Source organism: Antedon mediterranea, chromosome 2 (assembly GCF_964355755.1).
Source record: "Antedon mediterranea chromosome 2, ecAntMedi1.1, whole genome shotgun sequence".
Taxonomy (NCBI): Eukaryota; Metazoa; Echinodermata; class Crinoidea; order Comatulida; family Antedonidae; genus Antedon; species Antedon mediterranea.
This window is the reverse complement of record NC_092671.1, coordinates 23,202,075-23,225,509: the sequence shown is the minus strand read 5'-3', so window position 1 is coordinate 23,225,509 and position 23,435 is coordinate 23,202,075. Positions and strand designations below refer to the sequence as shown.

General features: G+C 34.7%; 1 protein-coding gene across 2 annotated transcripts in view; it reads left to right on the top strand.

Annotated features, from left to right (window-relative positions):
* LOC140040726 (protein TANC2-like) overlaps positions 1-23,435 on the top strand; it is a 128,543-nt gene that overhangs the window by 91,493 nt on the left and 13,615 nt on the right. For both annotated transcript variants that reach the window (XM_072086873.1, XM_072086872.1), the window contains 7 exons: positions 976-1,227; positions 3,273-4,329; positions 7,812-8,043; positions 8,454-8,690; positions 19,366-19,545; positions 19,628-19,976; positions 20,056-20,231. In XM_072086873.1, the coding sequence (XP_071942974.1) occupies positions 976-1,227; positions 3,273-4,329; positions 7,812-8,043; positions 8,454-8,690; positions 19,366-19,545; positions 19,628-19,976; positions 20,056-20,231 (2,483 nt within the window). The remainder of the gene's footprint in view (positions 1-975; positions 1,228-3,272; positions 4,330-7,811; positions 8,044-8,453; positions 8,691-19,365; positions 19,546-19,627; positions 19,977-20,055; positions 20,232-23,435) is intronic.

The following is a 23,435-nucleotide window of genomic DNA, read 5'->3' as shown; positions in this document are numbered from 1 at the left end:
GTTCTCTTTTAATTTGAAGTTATCATCATTGTCTATTAGAATACATCCTTGGTCTGATGATAGATTCCTGAGATAAATGTTTAGTTTGTCAATTTAGCTTGATAGGTTATACTGTATCATCAATTCTGGGACATACGGTTGAGATTGCAATTACAGCCTTAGGTGAAGCTCAGCCAATTGAACATCAGCTAATGAAGTACAGTCATTCATAATAGTGTGAATAATTATAGTACCAAAGTCCTGTAAAGGCATCTGTTGTAGAAGATGCTTAATGTCTATGGCTTTCTTCCCACGAAGACATTCAACTTTAGTGTTCACTAAACCCTTTTCATTAATATGTCGTTCAATAGAGTTGCTGATGAGGAGTGTACTACTTGCATTAATTTCTAGAGGGGTATTTAATGTGGGTTCTTCGATTGTAACATGAATTGCAGATTTAGTAGCTTTGAACGAGTCTGCATTTGTTTTTGTGGAACCTGCAAACTGAGCATCTGGTGGAGGAATTGTTACGAGCGTTTGCCTGTGACAGTCACATTTCAACGAAGATTACCAAGATTCAACATTTCAAGGTCAAATGTGAAACATCTAAGAAATAGCATTGCCGGTAATTTTGGCCCAAATGTTCTATTTAATTAGAGCAAATATAAATATGTATGTTCTGAAAATTTTGGTACCAGAAATAGATATAGACCAAGTAGTTAAGAGGACATTTTAACTTTTTATCATATTTGGCGGCCATCTTGAACAACTTTCCGGTGGTGGTCAAAATTCTTGAGACTTTTTTCTGTTATCTAGTACACCCAATACTACCAAAATCCGTTAAAAAACCTTTTTTGCCATTTTGTTTAGGTTGGTCCCTAGTTCTACTCTACTATTGGCGTTTTCAAATGAAAACGATAAAAAAGTATTTGATAAAAAAAATATTGTCTCTTTTTAGGAATACTTAAATCATATTTATGCAATTTATCTTTGCAGTTCGATTTGCTCCTTACAAACCTCCACAAGTTTTTCTTCGACCAATTATGTTTGAAGTTCCTGGGATCTTAGAAGGTGATTTGTTGGTTGGTCGTGATTGGTTGTTTTCAGAGATGAAGATGTGTTTTAGTGGAGGCCAAAGCCCTAGAGTCAAGGGTATTGTTTTGACAGGAGATGTTGGAATGGGAAAAACTGCTCTAATTGTACATCTTGTTTCCAGAAGTCCTATTGCACAGTTACTTGGGTACCCAGGTAAAAGTTTCACTATTTGTGTTATTTTGTATTCAGACATGCGATAATTGTTAGCACTTTGAAGACCCACCACATCCATTTTCAATTTTATTAAACCTGATCAAGCTATTGTTTTCCAACAACATTTAATTATTTAATGTTGTTATTGGATCTAATATTAAATAATCGTTTAAAAAAAAGGGTGATGGCCATCTGAGTATTAGAAGTACTAGGCTATCTGTATAGAGGGAAAATAGCCTAATGTTATTAACTTCTCCCACAAATAACGGTGACTACTTTTTCGCATGCAGCTAAAGTAAAATGACGTTACATTAAAGCGGGTCGTCCCAGAGTCTCATGCATATTAATGAAGCAAACTTGCTTAGAGTGTTTTACCACCACACGCACGGGACGCGAGATTTGTTGAAACTCCCAAGCCATCGGGATCATGTTTTTGGCAATTAAAATCACGGTATACTCAACAACAAAATATAATTTTTTTCACTGCTGAGGATAAAAAATAATATATTTAATTTTAACATAATAGGAAAGCCTACAGATATTCCAGGGCGAATAAAAAAAATTAATAATGTACAGTATTAGTATGTATTTTCAGATGCTGCAAGACATGAGACCCGAAATAAGCTAGAGCTAGGGTGGGTGGGAAGTGTAGTTAGCTAGAGTATGCTGGGTTAGTGTACATCTGCACGCGGTAACGATGAAGGAGGATATGGATGGCCTGAGCCAGGTAGTGTACTAAAACTACTACTCTAGACTACTGTATTTTAGTTAGGCCGCTAGTGAGTAGGTAGTATCATAGAAAGTCCTGTAGGTCTATAGGCATCTAAGCCAAATGGGTCAAATAAGCAACTATTTAATCTGCTTCTTTATTTTATTTTCTGTACCACCGATTGCACCATCATCATTATCCCTCTCAAAACATTTTGTAAAATCATGAGTGCGCTAGCAGATACAAAACATTCCTTTTGCATATGCATGAAACTCTGTGACGACACTCTTTAACGTGACGCGACGTCATTGTACTTTAGCTGCAAGCGAAGAAGTAGTCACCAAAAACAACAGTACAATTTTATTTTTCCTACATATGTCTTGATATTTTTGTAAATTTTATATAAAAGTTTATTTATGAATTTTCTGTTTCATTCCTAGACCCAATGGTCTGGGAAATTTATTCGTAATTTAGGCCTTTGGCCCCTTTACATAACAAAATGACATTTATAGAACGGAAAGTACTGTAATAACATTTTCTTGTATATGCTAAATAAAAATACTTTGATAAATTATATAAAACATTACAATCCTTTGAAGGACATTAATTAATAGAACATAAAAACTGACGGATTTGTATACAATAAAGTGGAATTCAGTTTTTTCTAATGTCATTATAACATACACATAATATTAAAGTAAAATAAAATTCATCATCTTTTCTATACATATTTGCATATTCTATTGTTTTGCTCACATTATTCCATCTGCCTTTCTCTATTTATAAATCTAGTATACCAATTCGAAATTTTGTTAAAATACGTCTATATTCCAATCTATCTATAAATGATTTTCTAACTTAAACTGTTTTAAAGGATTTAAAATAATTTAATCTTTAATATGTTCTTACTTTTTCATTAAAATGTTGTCTTTTGCTAATGTGATGAACAGCATCATCAATATTATTTGTTTATGTTTATTTATGTTTCCATCTTGTGTTATAATTTGGTAACCAAGTATACTTAGTTTGTTTTTGAAAAATAGTTAGTTATTCTCAGCATTTACATTGTTATTTTCTCTAAATTTAGTATATATTACACCATATTTAATCGGCATATGATTTGATTCAACAAGATCATCTATCTTCATATATTTTATTTTTTAAGTTTTCAAAAAAATGATATTAAATAATCACAAACACTATTTCCCTGATGACTTATGAATGTATATTTAGATCAGTTAGTTAACATATAAAAAGTTAAAGCTTGTTTGAATTTTAAAATGTCATACATTTTGTTAGGCATTTTTTATTGGAAAAATTTTTCTTTTTAAAGTAGGACCACATAAGGATTCATCTATAAATGCTTTTGATTCTCTGGCTTCTCGAGTGGTGGCTTTTCACATATGCCAAGCTGACAACAGCCCAACATGCTTTGTACCTGACATGGTTCACAATTTGGCAGCTCAATTGGCACAAAGTCTGCCTCCGTACAGAGATATGCTTTTAGCAGAACCACATTTACAGACATTGCTATCTGTTAGAGAATGTTCGCAGAACCCATCTGAAGTTCTTATACGTGGTATTCTTGACCCCTTAAACAATCTAAAAGTTCAGGGTCAGATAAAAATGGATTCATGCTTGATTCTAGTGGATGGATTGAGTGAAGCTGAGTTTCACAAATCTGACTATGGAGACACAATTGCTTCTTTCTTAACAAAGAACATAATGAAGTTTCCTTCATGGTTGAAACTTATAATTACTGTCAGATCTCAGCTGCAAGACATTACAAAACTACTACCATTCCATAAGATGAGCCTTGACAAAGGGAATAATCCACACTCGGAAAATGTTGCTAAAGACATTGGACAGTACATAATGCATCGTGTATGCAACAGTGACACTATTCGTTCAATTGTGTCATTAAATGGACAACTAGATGAAGAATCGTACCTTAAGTTCCAGGAAAAAATGCAACAAAACAGTAGAGGCTCATTTTTATATGTTAAGTTAACACTTGACCTATTCAATAAAGGTGTACTCCAAAAATCTACACCTGAATTAAACACTTTGCCAGTAAATATTTCAGAAGTATATTTACTAATGTGCAATGGTCACTTTCCAACATTGAAAGTATTTGAAAAAGTGAGTTCAATTTTCAATATATGCCTTGCAGCATTATATCCACTAACAGATTTGCAAATATATGATATTGTTAACTCTGGATATATTACAAAGTTTTTGCCATGGGATGAATTTCAAAGAAGAATGATTTCAATCTCCAGCTTTATGATGAAAAGAAGAGATAATACCTGGATGCTGTTTCATCCATCATTTAGAGAATGGTTAAATCATAGAGATGATGGAGAGAGTCCAAAATTTCAATGTGAACACAGGTAAGAATATATTTATAGTAAATGGAGTTAGACCCTTCAGTGAAAACAAATTCCACTAGATTATCTGTGCACGACATGAAGAAAATGTGCCATACAGCATATACATACTATCTACCGAATACACTGTATAAAATACAATGTTATATAAATTAGTAGCATAGAAACCCAATTCTTTATTCCAAAAAAGATTTCAAAAGATGATTGTCTGGGCCAAATAATATTAAACTCGGAAGATAATCGTGTGCATAGAAATAAGATGCGCGGTCTTTTAAATATGATTAGCATTACGAAAAATATAAATATCTGACTTTTTGAATTTAACTGGCCATGTCACGACATCCGATAGACAACATGTTTATATGAAATCATATCTACAATTTAACAGCTTCCATAATAAGTTTTAATCACGTGACTTGTTCAATTTTCACGCGGGCCAGGCTGCACATGACCGGCCTTGACTTCACAACATTTCAAGTCCATGTTTCCTAGCAACGCTCGAAAGAACCAAGAAACCATTAACGATCATTTTAAAAAAATGTATAAAAATTTGCTGTCTGGCTCGATCATCGTTATCGTTAAAAATTCAACAATTAAAGGTCATCAAAATGAAATTTGTTACAGAAGGTATGAAAAACTAAAATCAAATATAAAAACCATTTTCTACACTTTGTACCAAATTTGCACACAAAACTCAAACAAATTTCAAATGCTTAAAATGACCTGAAAAGTACGCGAAATAAATTTTTGAAATTAAAAATTGCATTTTTATAATTTTTTGCGTAGCACACTATTTTTTTCATGTTAAAAATTGCCATTGCAATTTGTGCTACTCTATCCAACGTCATATAACAAAGTGATATTTCTGCACATCTACACTTTAATAACTTTGTATAACTTGGTCAAACGATTGGCTTCAGAGATATAGGAAGAAAGCCACAGTAAGTGGAGAAAATGCTGAAAAAAGAAATCAGATTCAGTAAGTTGAATCATTACATGTACTGTAAACAATTTAACGCAGTTATTGTATAAGGCAGGCAACAAATAGTAAAGGAATCTCTATCTTGTTTAAATCTAGTTTAGATGTTAAAGATATTAAACACAAATTTACAGACGAAGAAGGTGGAATACTAATTTTATGCTTCAGTTATAATGAAAAAGTAATAAATATTATAAATGTGTACACTCCTAATAACTATACAGAAAGAGAAAGAAACTGGATAAGAACATTTTCTCTCTCAGCTATGATAATAATGAATACATTATAATGGGAGGATAATAAAAGCATAAATAGTAAACCTATCCAAAAATATGATAAACTTCACTGAGAAAATCAGAGTAGGATCGCAGACCAATAGCATCACTAGGGTTAATTTTCGGCCAATTCTCAAGTCGGCTTTGAGATAACTGAATTATTCCCATATCGGTGTTTAAGGTCTTTGCGTGCAAGATTATACAAATTCTCTGTTTGCAGTAATAGGTAACTATTAAATGTTGTCTTGAAAGGTTAAGCTTATCTTGAAATGATACAGCTTTGGCCTCTATCAAATGCTGAATGCTGCATCCCACATATGAAACCTTAATGGGTCACCATCAAACTGTTCAACCTTTAGAGCCCGAAGTCTAAATGAATCGATCAATTCTATCATCATATGAGCATCAACATAAGTTGGTATATTACGTGAATCACTATGAGGCGGATATTTTGGGTAAACACCAGTTTGTGTAATATTATAAAGTGGCATACTCACAGTGTTGAAATGATGGTCTGCTTTCCCATGGCTGGAGGCAGGCCTGCATACGAAGTAATTAATCCAGGAACAGAAGAAGGTATAGACGGCGTTCCACAAAATCTGGAGCCTTATTCCGAATATCGCAAGTATAAGCAATGGCTGAACCGACAGCAGCAGGAATGGACATTTCAGATGGCCTTGCAGACCATGCAGTCGTACATGCTGTTCCAAGACGAGGTCCTGCATATGAAGGTCTTGCGTTCATTACATTTCATGCACATGAAAACCGCTTTTCTTGCTTTATCAGATCCTATGGTGACCTCTTTTATAAGGCAATTCAATGCTAACCGGTTTAAACTTGCCTTCAAATTGCAGACATTCTGATTCAAAACCTGTTCGTTTACATTCCAACTGATAAGCCATACCGGTACCCTTTTCTGTTGGTTTCTGGGTTTCCCGCAATTTGTACCTTTCCTCCGTCATGATTTAATAAACTATAACTTAGACTCGTACACTGCTTTAACGATTATAATCAATAAAACAAATTATTTGCAAAAACGAACATCCACCAATAGACTAACTAGCTTTGAAAACACGGATTATAAACTCCTGTTTGTAATAGGCGAATTTCAACACACTGTTGAATTGTTGCTCGTCGAATCAACTATACCACAGCATACAAAATATTGTGATACAGTGCATAGAATACATGAACACCTCAATTTCTTTTGCTATAGAAGCAATACGTTTGAATTACTGTAACAGAGCCAACGCTACGGTAATGGGACAGGAGACCATCCTTTGGGTTAAAAAAACAAGGATTATGAATTACACAGAAAACATAAGTTGCAAGTTGTCTTTCCATTTATTTCTCACAATAGGTAACTACATTTATCCAGCAAGCTGCCTAGTAATTCAAAGTAGTCCTTCTACAATTAAACATGTTAACACGCTAAAGAACATAGGTAACTAAAACCGCCTTCACGGCCCAAATAGGAACAATTCAGCAATATATAAGCATATGTATCAGGTCAAAGGATTAAAAAAAAAAAATTAAATGTCAGTAAAATTATCTTCTTTAACAATGATCACTATAAATTCTAGTTCTATTTGTAATAGAATTCATTGAGTGCTATATATACTTACCAAGCATTTGTTATTTTTTTTTACTACTTTTCATATCTATGGAAATTTATTTGATTTGATTATACATATTATAACTAAAACATTAAATGCCTCACTTGAATGGAAAAAAAAAACCTACCAAACAATATACATGGTACTTTAAAAATGGCATATTTATCATTTGAGAATATTTTTACAAATATAAGCAAGTATTTTAATCATGTTAAATGACCTACAAAAACGTACAGGCCTGAATGTCCTACAACCTGTGAGGTTTTTACCTGAGTCATTATTTAACATTCCGAGAACCATCGTCTGCACTTACCAGAGGTCGAGCGAGCCCTCTAGTACATAAAATTGATTTTCATAATTCTGGAAAGGAAACTGCAAATTGTACGAAAATTCATAAAAAGATGGAATGTTGTTTTCCAAACATTTCTTGCACTGTAGTATCAGGGTTGACCTAACAACATGTGGAAAACATCATTATAACAAGTCGATCAATGGTCCAAGAGAGCTGTAGTTGTGACTGTGTGACAACTGTATCAAATGCCTTTTTTAAATCTATTGCAACTAGACTAAATTTCCCATTATCAATAGAACAATAAATATTTTGTTATTTTGCAGATATGGTCATGCTTTGATTGGGTTCAAAATGACCCGCCAGTTGAAAAGACTAAATGTGGAGCAGGCGTTTGAACTCGGGCACCACATTCTAAAAGCTCATATCTACAAGGCTTTAGGCAGACAAATGGGCTACTCATCCAGAGAGCTGCAAGCTATTTGGATGCACATTAATACAGATAATCTATCTAAAACGTTAGTTCAGAGACGCAATGTGTTCTTTCCAAATGTTAAAGTAAGTGTAGTACTCTAGCCACAATGTTCAAGTTTGCATTTTAATTAAAGAATGACATTCTAATTCGCTTAGAAGTAGTTGACATAAAAAACTGTAGGTGTGTTATAAAATCAAATAATAATATTTAATATTAATATAAAAATAAATATTTATATATAATAAATATGTTACAAAAAACCGTTTGAATGTTTATCCAATGTAGGCCTACCTTTTTTGTATTCGATCTGAGTCAAATGACAGGAATCTGTTTAGATGTTATGAAACAAATTATAATTGTTTTGTATTCATGAGGTGAAAGCTGAAAGGTTATATTTTACTTCGTTTCGCCTCATCCTTATAAATTATTTGTACCATTGCATTCATGAACATTCATTATTTAGAATTAATGTAGTAATCTTATCTTATCTTAGGTCAGTCGTCTTTTGCTACTAGCAGGTGCAAATCCTAACCAGAAAACAGATATTTTACACAATGCACCAATAATGTGCGTGTCTGCCAAAGAAGGTCATACTGAAATGGTATCTCTCTTGTTGGAGTTTGATGCAAGTGTGAGTTCCAGTTCTGATGATGGAATGACAGCACTATGCTATGCTGCTGCTTTCGGCCATTTGGATATTATTCGTATGCTGATGATAAAAAGAGCACAGGTTAGTTTTTTTTGTATTTTATCAGCTATAAATGCATACATTACAGTAGCAAGTACCCAAAGTGGGGTATTTTGATCCAATTTTGGCCGCTAACTTTGAAACAATTGTGCCCGCTAATGTAAAACTACGTAAGTACAATTCCAGTCATTTTTATAATTAGATATGTGCATAAGAAGAACTTACACTCTCTCATAATATAAAGAAATTTGTTATTATCTGGTAAGTATATGCCAATGCCATCCTACAGTATCTATCAAAGAAGATCTCCTTCGCAGCTTTGAAATATGATTATGTGGTGAAGTGTTTTTATTTATTAATAATTTGAAAATGAACACTTGTGTCATGAAATAAAGTGCCAACAAGTTGACAGGCACAATTATGGGAAACAGTTTGATGGGAGTTTTAACCATAAATTATTATTATGTTCAGCCAATATCCGAATCATTATATATACCGTATATTTCGGTGTATAAGTCGCACCTGTGTATAAGACGCACCCCCTAACTGAGAGTAAAATATCGGTATTTTTTATATCGTCGGTGTATAAGACGCACCTTATATTTCATCAAAACAATGTTTTTTTAAATTGTAATCAATATTATTGTAATAATATATTTTGTTATATCTGCAACGGCGTCCTTTATTTAGGTTTTTTCTTACCTAGGCTCGGCCGCGCCCAGCCTCAACAGCCGCAACATCGAGTGCATGACCATGTGTGTAACACGTATATGTGGGCTAGCCTCGCTCGATCATTTCGAGAGGGCGGACGTTTTCACGGACAATCGTATTCGATTAGTATCTATGTATCCGAGAAGTGTGTACGCTAGGTCCATGCTATAATCACCTGGAGAATATACTAGTCGAATACCGTACACCATGTGGCCGCCGCAAGAAGGGCTTGCGCTGGGGGTACGGCGATCGTGCGTATAACTACTGTATAAATAATACTATTCCAATCGTACGTAAACGTTTACAAATGAAATTTTATCGCCATAATGAACAAATCTTTTCATCATATTTTTAGTATAACATCATGCTAAAATGCCTTGAAAACTAGGCAGAAGCAGGTTGCCGTTACGTTAGTTAGTTACTTTAGCTAGGCCTAGCCTACTCAGGCCTAGCAAACGAGGTGACGATAGCCTAGGCCTATGTACAATCTGTATGGTGAGGCATTATGTTCGGTGTATAAGACGCACCCTTAATTTAGAGGTCAAATTTGCGTGTCAAAAGTGCGACTTATACACCGAAATATACGGTACATTGTATTCTGTAAAAATACTGTATGACACAAAATAGACACAATTCATCACTGTAAACATTTACTTAATGTCATAGGATGCATAATCATTTCATTCGTTAATATTTTAAAGTATGTTCATATTTTAACGTATGCACATGTTGCGTTTGCATACAGACACCCCCATACCTACTCCATTTTAGCCTTGAACAAAGGTGAATACAGTAGAACCTTTGTTTTACGTACCACTGATTTTACGTTTCCTGGATTTTACGTACGCATAAAATGACGACATTTTTTAGTATTTTATTGGCACGATTTTTTTTTTTCTTTATTAGTCTTACTGTCCTTCTCCCTCACTTTTTGTGCAGAATGTATCTCTGAAATAGGTAAACATAACATTTCATAACTTTGTCAACATATGGGCATTTACTTGAAGTTTGCACCTCCTATTTTTGAATGACGTCAGAGTTGCGCAACATGACTTACGCGCGATTTTATGATTGATCATAGACTAAAAACCAAGCATAATTTTGTTTTGACACTTTGTGAAAATTTAGATCATATCAAGGGCAAACTTTTTGTGGATTAAAAATGGCATGTTTTACAAGAAGTTACGCGCACACGCGCATTTAAAATTTCAAAATGCCCAAAATTAATTTCTAATCAACTTTTTACGCGATTCATGACATTTTGCGCATGTAAAAAATTCCCATGTGCGTTCAAATTTGTATGCGCATGGTGCGTACGTAGCGCTAAAACATTTTTTTGCGTGAATGTTTTTCCAACCTTTTATAGTAATTTTACCTATTTTTTAAAAATTTCGACTTCAAATTACATCATACGAGCATGTCAAATTGTATAATTTGTACACGTTTTAAATGAAAAAGTTCAAAAATTCGTCAATATTATGCCATTTTTTAAACAGTCATAGATTCTAAACTACAAGGTAAACTTTTTTTAATTACATATTCTGGAAGTTAATGAGTTGTAGATATCGGATCATGAATCATCAATATGGCTAACGGAACATTGTGACATCATTGTATGGCCACACAAATGTAAAATATAGGATTTTTGTCTCTTTCGTTATTGCTCATCACTTTCAATAGAGCGCATCTCGCTTCTCCGTATCTTATTTCCTCCAAGATTTTAATATTATCTAGGTCAATCAACTATCTTTCGCATGAGTTAAAAATATTTTAATTTGTATGACGTCATCATGTCTAAAAATGTCATATTATCACATATTTTCATCTTTAGGGTAAATTTTAATCTGTTATAGCTCGTCAGAATAATAAGTGATAATCATGATTAAAACGTTTTTTGGAAGCTATTGGATTGTAGATACGAATCCATGTGAACAATTTGCCAATCAGATGTTGTGACGTCATCATATGGCCAGTTGAATAAAAAAAGTTGTATTTTCATATTTTGCGTCATAGTTCATCACATTATTTAAAAGAGCTATATTTTACGTATTAAAATTTCTTTCCGAACTTGCTATCTTAGTGTTTCATTTTGATACTATTGCTATGATTAAAAATTTGAATAATTGGTGGGTCCCGTAATGTCACCTACACTGTATGTAATATGTATACAGATTATACAGTTTATACTGTATATACTATATGACACAAAATAGACAGAATTCAGCACTAACAATATTATTATTTCAGGCATATTTATTCATAAAAAGACATCAAAAATACAACGGCAGCCAAAAGGCTGAAAAGTAGTATTTTACAAAATTTGATAAAAATATATAAATATGTATAAAAGGTAAAACTATAGTTTAAAAAAAAAAACATCAACATTTTTCCACTGGTAAGTTAAATAGTTCCAGCCTATTCAATATTTGTTGAAACATCATCATTATTGAGTCGGACTAAGAAAGGGACTGGTGAAGATCTAAATCTCTCCGTACAATCAAACGGGATTTCGAGTCAAGGCTTACATCTAGACCTCAGGGTTCTGCTAATGTCACGAACAGGGGGAAGAATGCTTCTAAATGTATCAGACTTGTTGGTCTCTTCTGTTAACTAGCGATGGAAGGTCTGACAATTTAAGAGCAGACTCGTAGGATACATAGTTAATGCCATAAATGATTCGTAGAGCTCTTTTTTGGCTTAGTTTGGTCTTTCGTAATTGAACTGTGCCACACAGGACAATCATATTCAACTAAAGGACGTATATAGGTATATACTTGTACAGTAGTAGATCTTTAGAAGGCGCCTCGGCTTTCTTAAGTATAATCAAAGTGTACAAACGTTGACAGGCTTTAGCAACGATACCCTGAATATGCATATCCCATTAAAGGTTATTCTGCAAGGTGACACCAAGCAGTTTCATGTGATTTACACATATAAGATCATGGCCATTTAGATTGAAACTGGGAGGAGGACAGTCGGACTTTAGGAAGGAAATACGCATCACATTGCACTTGGATGGCCTGGCAAGAACTCTATTTATCAAACACCAATCATCAAGTTGATTTAAAGTGTCCTGCAACAATTGTCTATCATTACTTCTAACTACTTTACTAAGAGAGTGAGGTCGTCCACATAATTCCACCGTCTGTCAGTTCCCTCAGCAACATCGTTGACTAACACCAAAAAGAGAAGGGGGCCCAACTTAGTGCCCTGGGGCACCCCGCAAGTAATATTAGAATTAGAAGAGGTGGCTCCCTTAACTTTGGTATTGCATGTGTGATTTAAGAGGAAACTACAAACGGTAGGAAGAATGGACGGCCTCACTCCTATGGATATTAATTTATTTATGACAACATTATGATCCACACGATCGAAAGCCTTGGTAAAGTACAACACATAAGTTTAAATATTTACTACCCTCCTCCAGGTCAGATACAACAGAATTTATCAGGTCTACGAGGTAGTGTGAAGTTGACGAGCCTCTACGACAACCAAATTGCTTACTATCTAAAGAATCTTTTATATCATTAGTTACCCACCGCTAGCAGGTCATTACAATTATTAGCGTCTGGAACCTTAGGAACTGGTATTATAGTAGCCTTTTTCCATTGTTTAGGAAAATTACCTTCATTTAAAGAAGAGTTAAAAATGTCCGCTAATGGATAAGAGAGTTCAAATGAGAATTCCTTAATTAATTTGACTGGTAGATCTTCTGGGTGTCCTGCTTTTTGTACGTTTAACTTATGGATTGCAGATTTTACTTGTCCTGGGTAGATAACGGGTGGCGTTTCCGATGCAGGTAAGTAATTTGGTAGTTTTGTAATGTCAAGAGCGGAAAATTTTCTACAAATCGTGGCAAAATGTTGATTAATTACTTCAACAGTCACTTGCGTTGATAGACCAGGGATGATAAAGCGTTTTTTCTTTAGATTGCAGAGATCCACGATTCCTTTGTGCCATCTAGCAGGGCTATTGCTTTTTAGACACTTTAATAAGGTCGCATAAAACTTCTCCTTCGCGTGCGTAATTGCTCTTTGTAAGGCGTTCCATTTCATTCTTCATTGTTGGGTATGGTTACTAGAAAAGGCCAACTGTCGTTCTACAATCAATCTCTTGATTCTTGGCGCCATCCACGGCTTATCGGTTTTGTTGTCGGTTACCAGTCATGGGCAGTGATCCATGATCCAAATAATCTAACCGACTAGTTACGATACGGTTGGATAATACAAGTGGTGTAGTTAGAGGTAGGTATAACTTGAATTGGTTTCAATAGTATACAACAATGGTCGCTATGACCTAATTCGGATTGCATATAGGTAGTGTTTAGATGGTTGAAATCACCAAGTACTATGACATTTGCCGATCTATCCATTCCATAAATACTATCAATTACATTTCCAGCATGCTCTAAAAGTTGGTTGGGGTACTGTAGTTAGCAGATGGCGGGTAGTAAATAGCTCCTATATATATAGAACATGTTTTGCTGTTCTGTGTAGAGCGATAGCTAATTTTTAACCATAGGCATTTGAATTTGCAATTAGTATGCGTAACAATCAGATGGATTTCCAGGTGGTCCGCTGCAAAGCATACTACGCCACCGCCGATTTTATCAGTTCTGTTTTTAAAAACGCCTTTATAATCGCAAAAGTTAACTATACCTTGTGTTTCCTCCGTTAGTCATATTTCAGTGACTATCGCTACATCGACATTATGTTTCTTTAAGGTACAGTGAAATTTGTCTGCTTTATTCTTTAATGACCACGCATTCGTATACATGATTGTCGGTGCAGCTAAATCCCCTGTGTTGCATGGGATCAAATTTCCAATATTACGACCTTTGATCACCGTATTTTCTACTGAACGAAAATTTATCCTTGTATCAATTTTCCTTCTTAGCTTAACACCTCCGCGTTTCCTTCTTTGTCGTTTTCTAGGCCGAGAATCGCTACCGGTATGCATACAAGCAGGTCTATTGTTTACCTCCACCTGTATATGCAGTTCCTTTGTCATTGCGTACCCGTACTGTCTCCAAAAAAAAAAAACGACCAAACCGGCGACAAGCACAAAAACGGCTAAATTATGAATGTACAAGCACAAAAATCCATCAAAATTCATCAAAATATCATCTAAAACATCAAGCAGTGATAGTAATCGATAAATAAGACACATCAAAAAGTTAAACAACCAAAATAAGGAAAATAGAGGGGTCTTGCAGATAGCTCAGCGACACACGTCCAGATCAGGTCATAATGCCATAATCTTTTTCTGTGTGCAAAATTCTAACGTATGACGTGCACGCGGCGTTTGTGGTGCGGATAACTAACTCGTCATAGTGACAAGATTCGTGTCTATTACTTCTTTCCTTCTGTCATTTTTGTGCGTTACATTTCTCTAAAACGTGTAAACAGAACATATCGTAACTTTGTCAACAAATCGACATTTATGTGAACTTGTGCACCTTCTATTTTTGAATGACCTCATTTTATGAATTTCAATGATTGATCATAGATTATAAACCAAAAGTCATTTTGTATTGACACTTAGTGAAAATTTAAGTCATATCAAGGGCAAACTTTCTATGGATTAAAAATGGCATGTTTCACAAAAAGTTACGCGCGCACGCGCATTTAAAATTTCAAAATGCGAAAAATTAGTTTCTAATAAAATTTCTACGCTGATCATGACATTTTGAGTATGTTAAAAATTCCCACGCACGTGAAAAAATGTACGCGTATGGTGCGCACAGAGCATGAAAATCATGTGTTTTTCTCTTGAATTATGCTTTTACAGCCTTTCCTAGTTGATTTAGACCATTTGTGCGTGTTTTAGTTAAAAAAGTTATAAAATATTGTCAAAATAACGGCAATTTTTAATCTATTATAGCTCTTCAGGATCGAAGGTGATCCTCAATTTTTTTAACTTATGTAAGAAGATAAATTGTAGATGAATTCATGCAGAGTTTCCAACTGGCCTGTTGCCACCCGGCCTGCTGCAAACTGGCGTGCTTGCTACAAAGGCGCGTAGCGTCTGGGCGAATATATAGGTCTATAGTTTTCCCCGCTCTCAGTACAATTATTTGTGACTGGGGGAGCCAATTCATTAAACCATCTGTCCCCAATGATGGTATACAAGATCGTAGGATTTAAAAATCTAATATCACGATATATAGATCATTAGGCCCTATATTCTCATCCAGTGGAAATGCTACTGATCAATGTTAATTAAACAGTTGTTTTTACGAATTGTTTTGTGACAGTCAATTGAAGATTCTGTATATCATAGGCTTTTGTCCTCATGAAATCAGTAACGAAATTGTATACATTAATTATTTGAATAAATACAAATTAAGTGGTAAACAAGGTGGTCTACTTTAACAATTATCTGAAAACTTTAAACATCTGGGTCTATACCATAGAAAAGCAATTTATTAATTATAAAATGATATACACATTTTAATCTTAAGTGCGTTCATTTTAATTAAATTGCAGGCCTAATTAAGAATGGCAAATAACACTCTCAGATCAGGAGGCAAAAGGCCGGGTGGCAAAAGGCCGGGTGGCAGAAGCCCGAGTTGCAAAATGGACTGGGTGGAAATGGGCCGGTGTCGAAATACCGGGTGGCGAAAGGCCGGCAAAAGGCCACGTGGCAACCGGCCGGAGCCCATGTACTACTCACTATGCTAATTAAAGTTCAGGTCGGACATACATTGACCTATGACCCTTTCTTAAGGGGTCATGGTACAGGATTTGGCACTTTAAGTTTTCTCAGTTGGTTAAACTTACTTATTGTACTTTCCAAGGTTTCATCGATGTACTTGATCATGCTACTTTTAATGACCACTAATTAATTACTTTCTAAGCAGATTAGGTACAGGAGTTGATACTTAAGAATGATAGATCTTCAAATAAACTCTAAAAATAAACATTTTAGCATTGGTTTCACATGTGTACTCATTATTTTAATTAAGTCCGGGTGGGACATACATTGACCTTTGACCCTTTCTTAAGGAGTCATGGTACAGGATTTGGCACTTAAGAATTACGTTTTCTTGGTTGGCTAAACGTACTTATTGTATTGCTGAAGGTTATATTGATGTACTCGATTATACTAATTAAAATGCTAATTAGTGGCTTTCTTAAGTGGACTAGGTACAGGAGTTGACACTTAAGAATGACGGATCTTCAATTAGACCCTAAAAATAAACATTTTAAATTGGTTTCATTTATGTACTCGATTATGCTAATTAAATCAAATTTTGGGGTATTTTGATTGCCTCTCCCTAGAGTTGGTACAGGGGCGGGAACTTAAGAACGGCCGTTTGATGGTCCCAGGACCCTACTTGACATATTCTATGCCTCAGACCTTTTGTACTCGCAATGCTAAACAAAGCTTCATGGGCTCCCGGATTATTAGACGCGACACAAAATAGAGAGCACACTAATATTTTTTCAATGGCATAATTGTTTTTCTGTGCGCAATATTCTAACGTATGACGTGCACATGGCGTTTGCGCTGCGGATAACCTAACTCGTCCATAGTGACAGGTTCAAATCTATTTACATAGTGTTATTTTCTTACATTGAGGACGCTGTTTAAAAACAAAAAATCCATAACTTGTGAGACAAGCCACATGCATGTATTCCTCCTACAGCAGCGACGGCAAAAGGCCACGTGGCAACCGGCCGGAACCCATGTACTACTCACTATGCTAATTAAAGTTCAGGTCGGACATACATTGACCTATGACCCTTTCTTAAGGGGTCATGGTACAGGATTTGGCACTTTACGTTTTCTCAGTTGGTTAAACTTACTTATTGTACTTTCCAAGGTTTCATCGATGTACTTGATCATGCTACTTTTAATGACCACTAATTAATTACTTTCTAAGCAGATTAGGTACAGGAGTTGATACTTAAGAATGATAGATCTTCAAATAAACTCTAAAAATAAACATTTTAGCATTGGTTTCACATGTGTACTCATTATTTTAATTAAGTCCGGGTGGGACATACATTGACCTTTGACTCTTTCTTAAGGAGTCATGGTACAGGATTTGGCACTTAAGAATTACGTTTTCTTGGTTGGCTAAACGTTCTTATTGTATTGCTGAAGGTTATATTGATGTACTCGATTATACTAATTAAAATGCTAATTAGCGCTAATTAGTGGCTTTCTTAAGTGGACTAGGTACAGGAGTTGACACTTAAGAATGACGGATCTTCAATTAGACCCTAAAAATAAACATTTTAACATTGGTTTCATTTATGTACTCGATTATGCTAATTAAATCAAATTTTGGGGTATTTTGATTGCCTCTCCCTAGAGTTGGTACAGGGGCGGGAACTTAAGAACGGCCGTTTGATGGTCCCAGGACCCTACTTGACATATTCTATGCCTCAGACCTTTTGTATTCGCAATGCTAAACAAATCTTCATGGGCTCCCGGATTATTAGACGTGACACAAAATAGAGAGCACACTAATATTTTTTCAATGGCATAATTGTTTTTCTGTGCGCAATATTCTAACGTATGACGTGCACATGGCGTTTGCGCTGCGGATAACCTAACTCGTCCATAGTGACAGGTTCAAATCTATTTACATAGTGTTATTTTCTTACATTGAGGACGCTGTTTAAAAACAAAAAATCCATAACTTGTGAGACAAGCCACATGCATGTATTCCTCCTACAGCAGCGACTGCTTTTATTTATTGATAGAAAATACAAGAACTTTGATTTTTTTACTTTATTTAAACATCGCATAGCCTGCATATACTTTTCTAGTTATGCCTCACAGCTGGGCTTCACACTTAGCTAGCTAGGTCTAGCCCACAGCTGTAGATTATCTAGGCCTAGCTAGTGACCACTGCAGGGTGTCACGAAACCTAAGATCACGAAAGCTAAGACCCCCTAAGACCTAAGATCCTGAAAACTAAGACCCAAGATCTAAGATTACAAATTCTAAGATATACGAAAGCTTAAAAACAATAATTGTTTATCTATATTATTAATGCTTTTAATTAAATACTTACCACAAACAGAAATAAACTCACAATATTTTCGCCCGTTGAGTAAATATATACCTTTTCACAACAAACAAACTTGACGATTTGTTTGTTGATATATATTTACTCCATTGCGTTGGTTTCAGGGGTTGTTTCCCTTTCGCACTTGCATTGTATTTTGACTCCAAATTAATTCAACTAACTTTATCCTGAATACCATACCTTAGAAATCGGCCTCCCATGAAAGAGATTCACATAAAAAGTAACAAATAAATACTTGGTATTATTGATAAATAAAGATTGGTGATTTTACAGACATGCTTTTTGTCGCACACTTTCGCATACTCAATATTCAATATTTTCGTTTCTATGGAGCGCCGAAAGAGCAACAATAATAGAGGGCTAAAAACTTGTCTCGTCTACATTTAATGCATTTATTGGTGAAATGCACGTTTAATTTCAATATATTTTGTCAATTTGTCAATAAAAATGCTGTAATATGTTACTGCTGATACTTTTCTATTTTCAAAGAATATTAATCGATTTTAAAATCAGCATAACTATTTACCCAAGGCCTACAGTAGTCATAAGGGCGACCTAAGGGGATATGATGAATTTGTAAATTTTAATCTTAAAGTTAACGAAACCGTGTGAATTATCAACAGTAACATTTTATTTGTATTGACAGTGACAGAATATATTGAATTGAACATGATTTTCACCAAAAAATGAGTTATATAAATGGATTCCACATAGTTTTTGCTCTTTTGGCGTTCCACAGGAACAAAATAGTGATCTTAGGTTTCGTGACACCCGACCACTGCATGCTGTAAGTAAAGTAAGTAAATACGGCAGCCTTTTTAGCTACGATCTACGTATTTGGGGGTCAATTGAAGGTCAACCTGGATTTTACAAATCCTGTGTTTTACGTACGTCTTTCGGTCCCGTGCCATATGTAAAATGAAGGTTCTACTGTATGTTCAAAGATTATTTGTTTTGTAGGTAACTCACTGTGATAGAAAACGAAAGTGTTCAGTAGTTCTTGCAGCTGAGAGAGGTCATCTTGATGTGGTCAGATTTCTCCTGCAGTATGATTGGTCAACAAGAGATTCACCTCATTTGAATAAAAAGATTGTGAGCCAGCAAGCTGTAGTTTCAGCATCAGCAATGGGACACAAGAATGTAAGTGTTATTTTGGCGGAATATTCTCATTACATTTCTGTGTATTTCTGATTGCATATTAAACTAATTTTTTTTTTTAAAGATTTGCCAGTTTTTGTTGGATTTGAATGATGAGATGTATGGTCAAACTTTCGTAAGCATTAACCAAATGGACACAATACTAGGAGAAACCCCTCTCACTGCAGCCTGCACAAATGGCCAAGTTGAAACCTGTAAATTTCTCATAAAACATGGAGCAAATGTCAGAACACATAACCAAAGCCAAATGTCTCCACTAATCTGTGCAGTTCGTAAAGGACACTGGGAAGTTGTAGACATTCTATTATTTAATCATGCAGGATTAGAAGAAGTGGATAAACATGGCCGCACACCCCTTATGATAGCTTCAGGAGAGGGACATGTTGCTGTTCTGGAAATTTTACTCAGTAAAGGTAAAATTGTTATATATTTGCTGGTTTTTAAAATATTATGAAGACAGCTTTTAAAAAGAGTTTACTTTTTATATAACAGGTGCGTCAGTAGTAACAGTTGACAAGGAAGGCCTAACAGCACTTTGTTGGGGTTGCTTAAAAGGTCATATACATGTTGTAATGTCTTTGATAGAACGAGAATCAAATGTGAACCACATGGATAGAAGTGGGCGAACACCTCTTGATTTAGCTGCATTTTTTGGAGATGCCCATGTGGTAAGCCTTATTTTACAGTTATAGCTACACTGTTTCCTATTTACTTACTCTTACTGAAAATACAGATAAATTGACAATTATGCTCATAGTTTAATGTACATGCATTTTGCGTCTTAACTTCAATTTGTCTTTTAGTACGGTAAGTGACCAGTTGAACAGTAGTATACTAAGAATAGTTATAAACTATTTGGTTAATATCTGTTTTTGACAGACCTGTGGATTTTCTGGAATACATATCAACAATGTTTTTAAATAATTGAATACAATTTTAATAGCTGTTTGATTGAATTTATTTGATGCTCAACATTAAAATTACATACAGACAAAAGACAAAATAACGAGCATCAGGAACACCCATTAGGCCGGAAAAAACTAGCCCATTTCCAATGGGGTCCAAATTGCACATAATAAACAATAAAAAATACAACATTTATAAAAATGTCTGTAAGAATCAAAGATATGGTGGCAGATGTACAAAAATGGATTTCTCTCAAATGTTTTTGCCATTTTCACAGATAGTGAAAAAGCTCAAACTTGTATACTTATTTAAACAAAAAAACTTGCATTATACAGTTGTAACATGGGTCTATGAACTATGTTTTGCATGTGGAATAGGAGGCTTATTAAGGAGTACCTTACGTGGTGGTTACGTAGTTAGCTGGTGGTTACACAGGTAGCCGGTGGTAACGCTTTGACTGAGGGTTACTTGTTCACTGGTGGTTACGTAGTTAGCCCTAGCCGTGGTAACGCTTCAACAATTCTCTTGCAATTCTTATAGCCAATCATATAACATATTCTTTTTTCTCATTCTTTGGGACTTGTTCTTTGATCAACATATCAGTTACCTTTCGCTATTCACTTTTTTTTGCGTGTTGAATAGGAGACTTATTGAGTACCTTATCTCCTCTTACCCCCTTTGTGGTTACGCAATTAGCTGGTGGTTACACAGGTAGCCGGTGGTTACGCTTTGACTGAGGGTTATTTTTTCACTGTTGGTTACATATTTAGCTGGTGGTTACACAGGTAGCCGGTGGTTACGCTTTGCCTGAGGGTTACTTTTTCCCTGGTGGTTACACAGGTAGCCGGTGGTTACGCTTTGCCTGAGGGTTATTTTTTCACTGGTGGTTACATAGTTAGCTGGTGGTTGCACCTTGACTGAGGAGTACTTGATTTACTGATGGTTACGCAGTTAGCTGGTGGTTTCACCTTGAATGAGGACTGTTTATTTACTGGCGGTTACATTTTGATTGAGAGTTATTTATTAATTGGTGATTGAACAATTAGCCGGTGGGTTATACCTGCGACTGAGGATTGCTTTATTCATTGGTGGTTACACAGTTAGTCAGTGGTTATGTAGTGTGCTGGTCGGTACACCCGTTCTAATATAATCATTTTCTGCTGTTGGTCACAATATGGGGAAACAATAAAACGAGGACATCCCAAAATATTGCACGTGTATTTGTTTATTTTGGTTATTATGTGTTCTGATGAGAGTGAGAACTGGTTCAAGTCACATATTTTCCTGAAGGGGACGGACCCCTATTTTAATAAGAATCTAGACTGCAATTTTATTACAATATACATTTTTGGGTATTTATCAAGTTTTTAAAAGTGTTTGAACTACCATTTAATAACATTCTTTATTGATATTGCCCATGTTAATATAATATATAAAATAAATTTATAAAAAAAATTAATATCCAATTATTATTTTGACAACTCAGTTCGCCAAACGCAACGACGCAAAGTGCTGTATTGGGTAATCACAAGTGGGAACTGACGATGCAACAGTGCTTCAACCGAATTGTCCCGGTACAAGCTAAATAAATTAAAAATCTCTGAGGTCTACTGTATCTAGGCACAAGGATGTGACAAAATAGTATACTTTCACTCTATGTTATATTTAAACGTAAAGTGAACACCCTCAAAATGTCAATCAAGAATGTACTGAGTCATTCGATGTTTGTCGCTATAGAAATCGGAAGACTGTCAGTCGGATAAAAAAAAGGGCGCGTACGTAGGAAAAAAAACTAACCACAGACAACTTGTGAACAGTTTGGGCACTGTTTGTAAAAGTGAACTAAAATAATTTGACAGTGGTTCGTGTTTGTTTTTTTTAATGGGACATATAGGTATTTGTGTGTGTTAATATGTGTGTTATATAGGCCAGAATTTAAAAGTGCTGTAAACAATTTTGCCCAAGACCTGGGATAGGAACTTTTTTCCTGACATTATATGGTATGACCATGACTATATGGTATATTCTATCTGAAAAAGCAAGAATAGAATTTACCAGCTATAAAAATGAAATATAAAACCAATATTTACCTGCTGACCATAAATGAAATAGAACGGCAAATCTTTAAAAGAATGCTGCGTTTTGTAATCCTCTGCCGTTTCCCTGCTAGCAAAATTGATTGAGCATGCAATATACAATAGCAATTAAAAGAGCACCACGGGCAGCAAGTCATCATCGATGCAATTGGCGACCATGCATAAATCCCAAACCAGGTGGACTTATGGAAGTATTCTCAGCTCATGCGTCCATCATTTATTTAAAAAATACATAAGAAAATCAATCAAAAGTACAATATTTATTATTATTAAATTAGAGTTATTGCCCAAAAACCATTTTCGTAGAGACTTTTTTCAGGGTTGCGAATGGCAGATTTTACTACCTTTTTTGGTATCAATTATTTTGAAAATTATTTCTTGTACAGGTCTCAAAATATTTTTAGTAATACTTTTATAATTTTTTATTATAACTTAAATATGAATTTTTAGTGCATAATTTAGCCTTTTCTGTACCATTTACCGAGTCATAACTCTGCAATGGGTTGACCAGTAGATCAATTAGATCAATTAAAATGATATAAAATATTTTGAAAAAAGTAGCCTTATTATTATGATATAGTATTTTATTTATTTTTTAAATAAATTTTTTTATAAATTCTATTTTCTATTTCCCAATTTTTGTATTTAAAGTGAAGGTGCACAAAAAAATTTAACATTTTTATTTTATTTCAGTTTATAATGAACATTTGTATTGGCTTTCCTCCTCTCGTTCTGTTTCAGATCTCTCACGAGTCGCTTCTTCGGTCCTCATGATATATAAAATACTGTAGGCTTACTGTAATACAAATTAAGATAGAAAAAAAAGATTTTTTTGCATGGTTATTGGAAAATAAACAAGTACAAAACTGG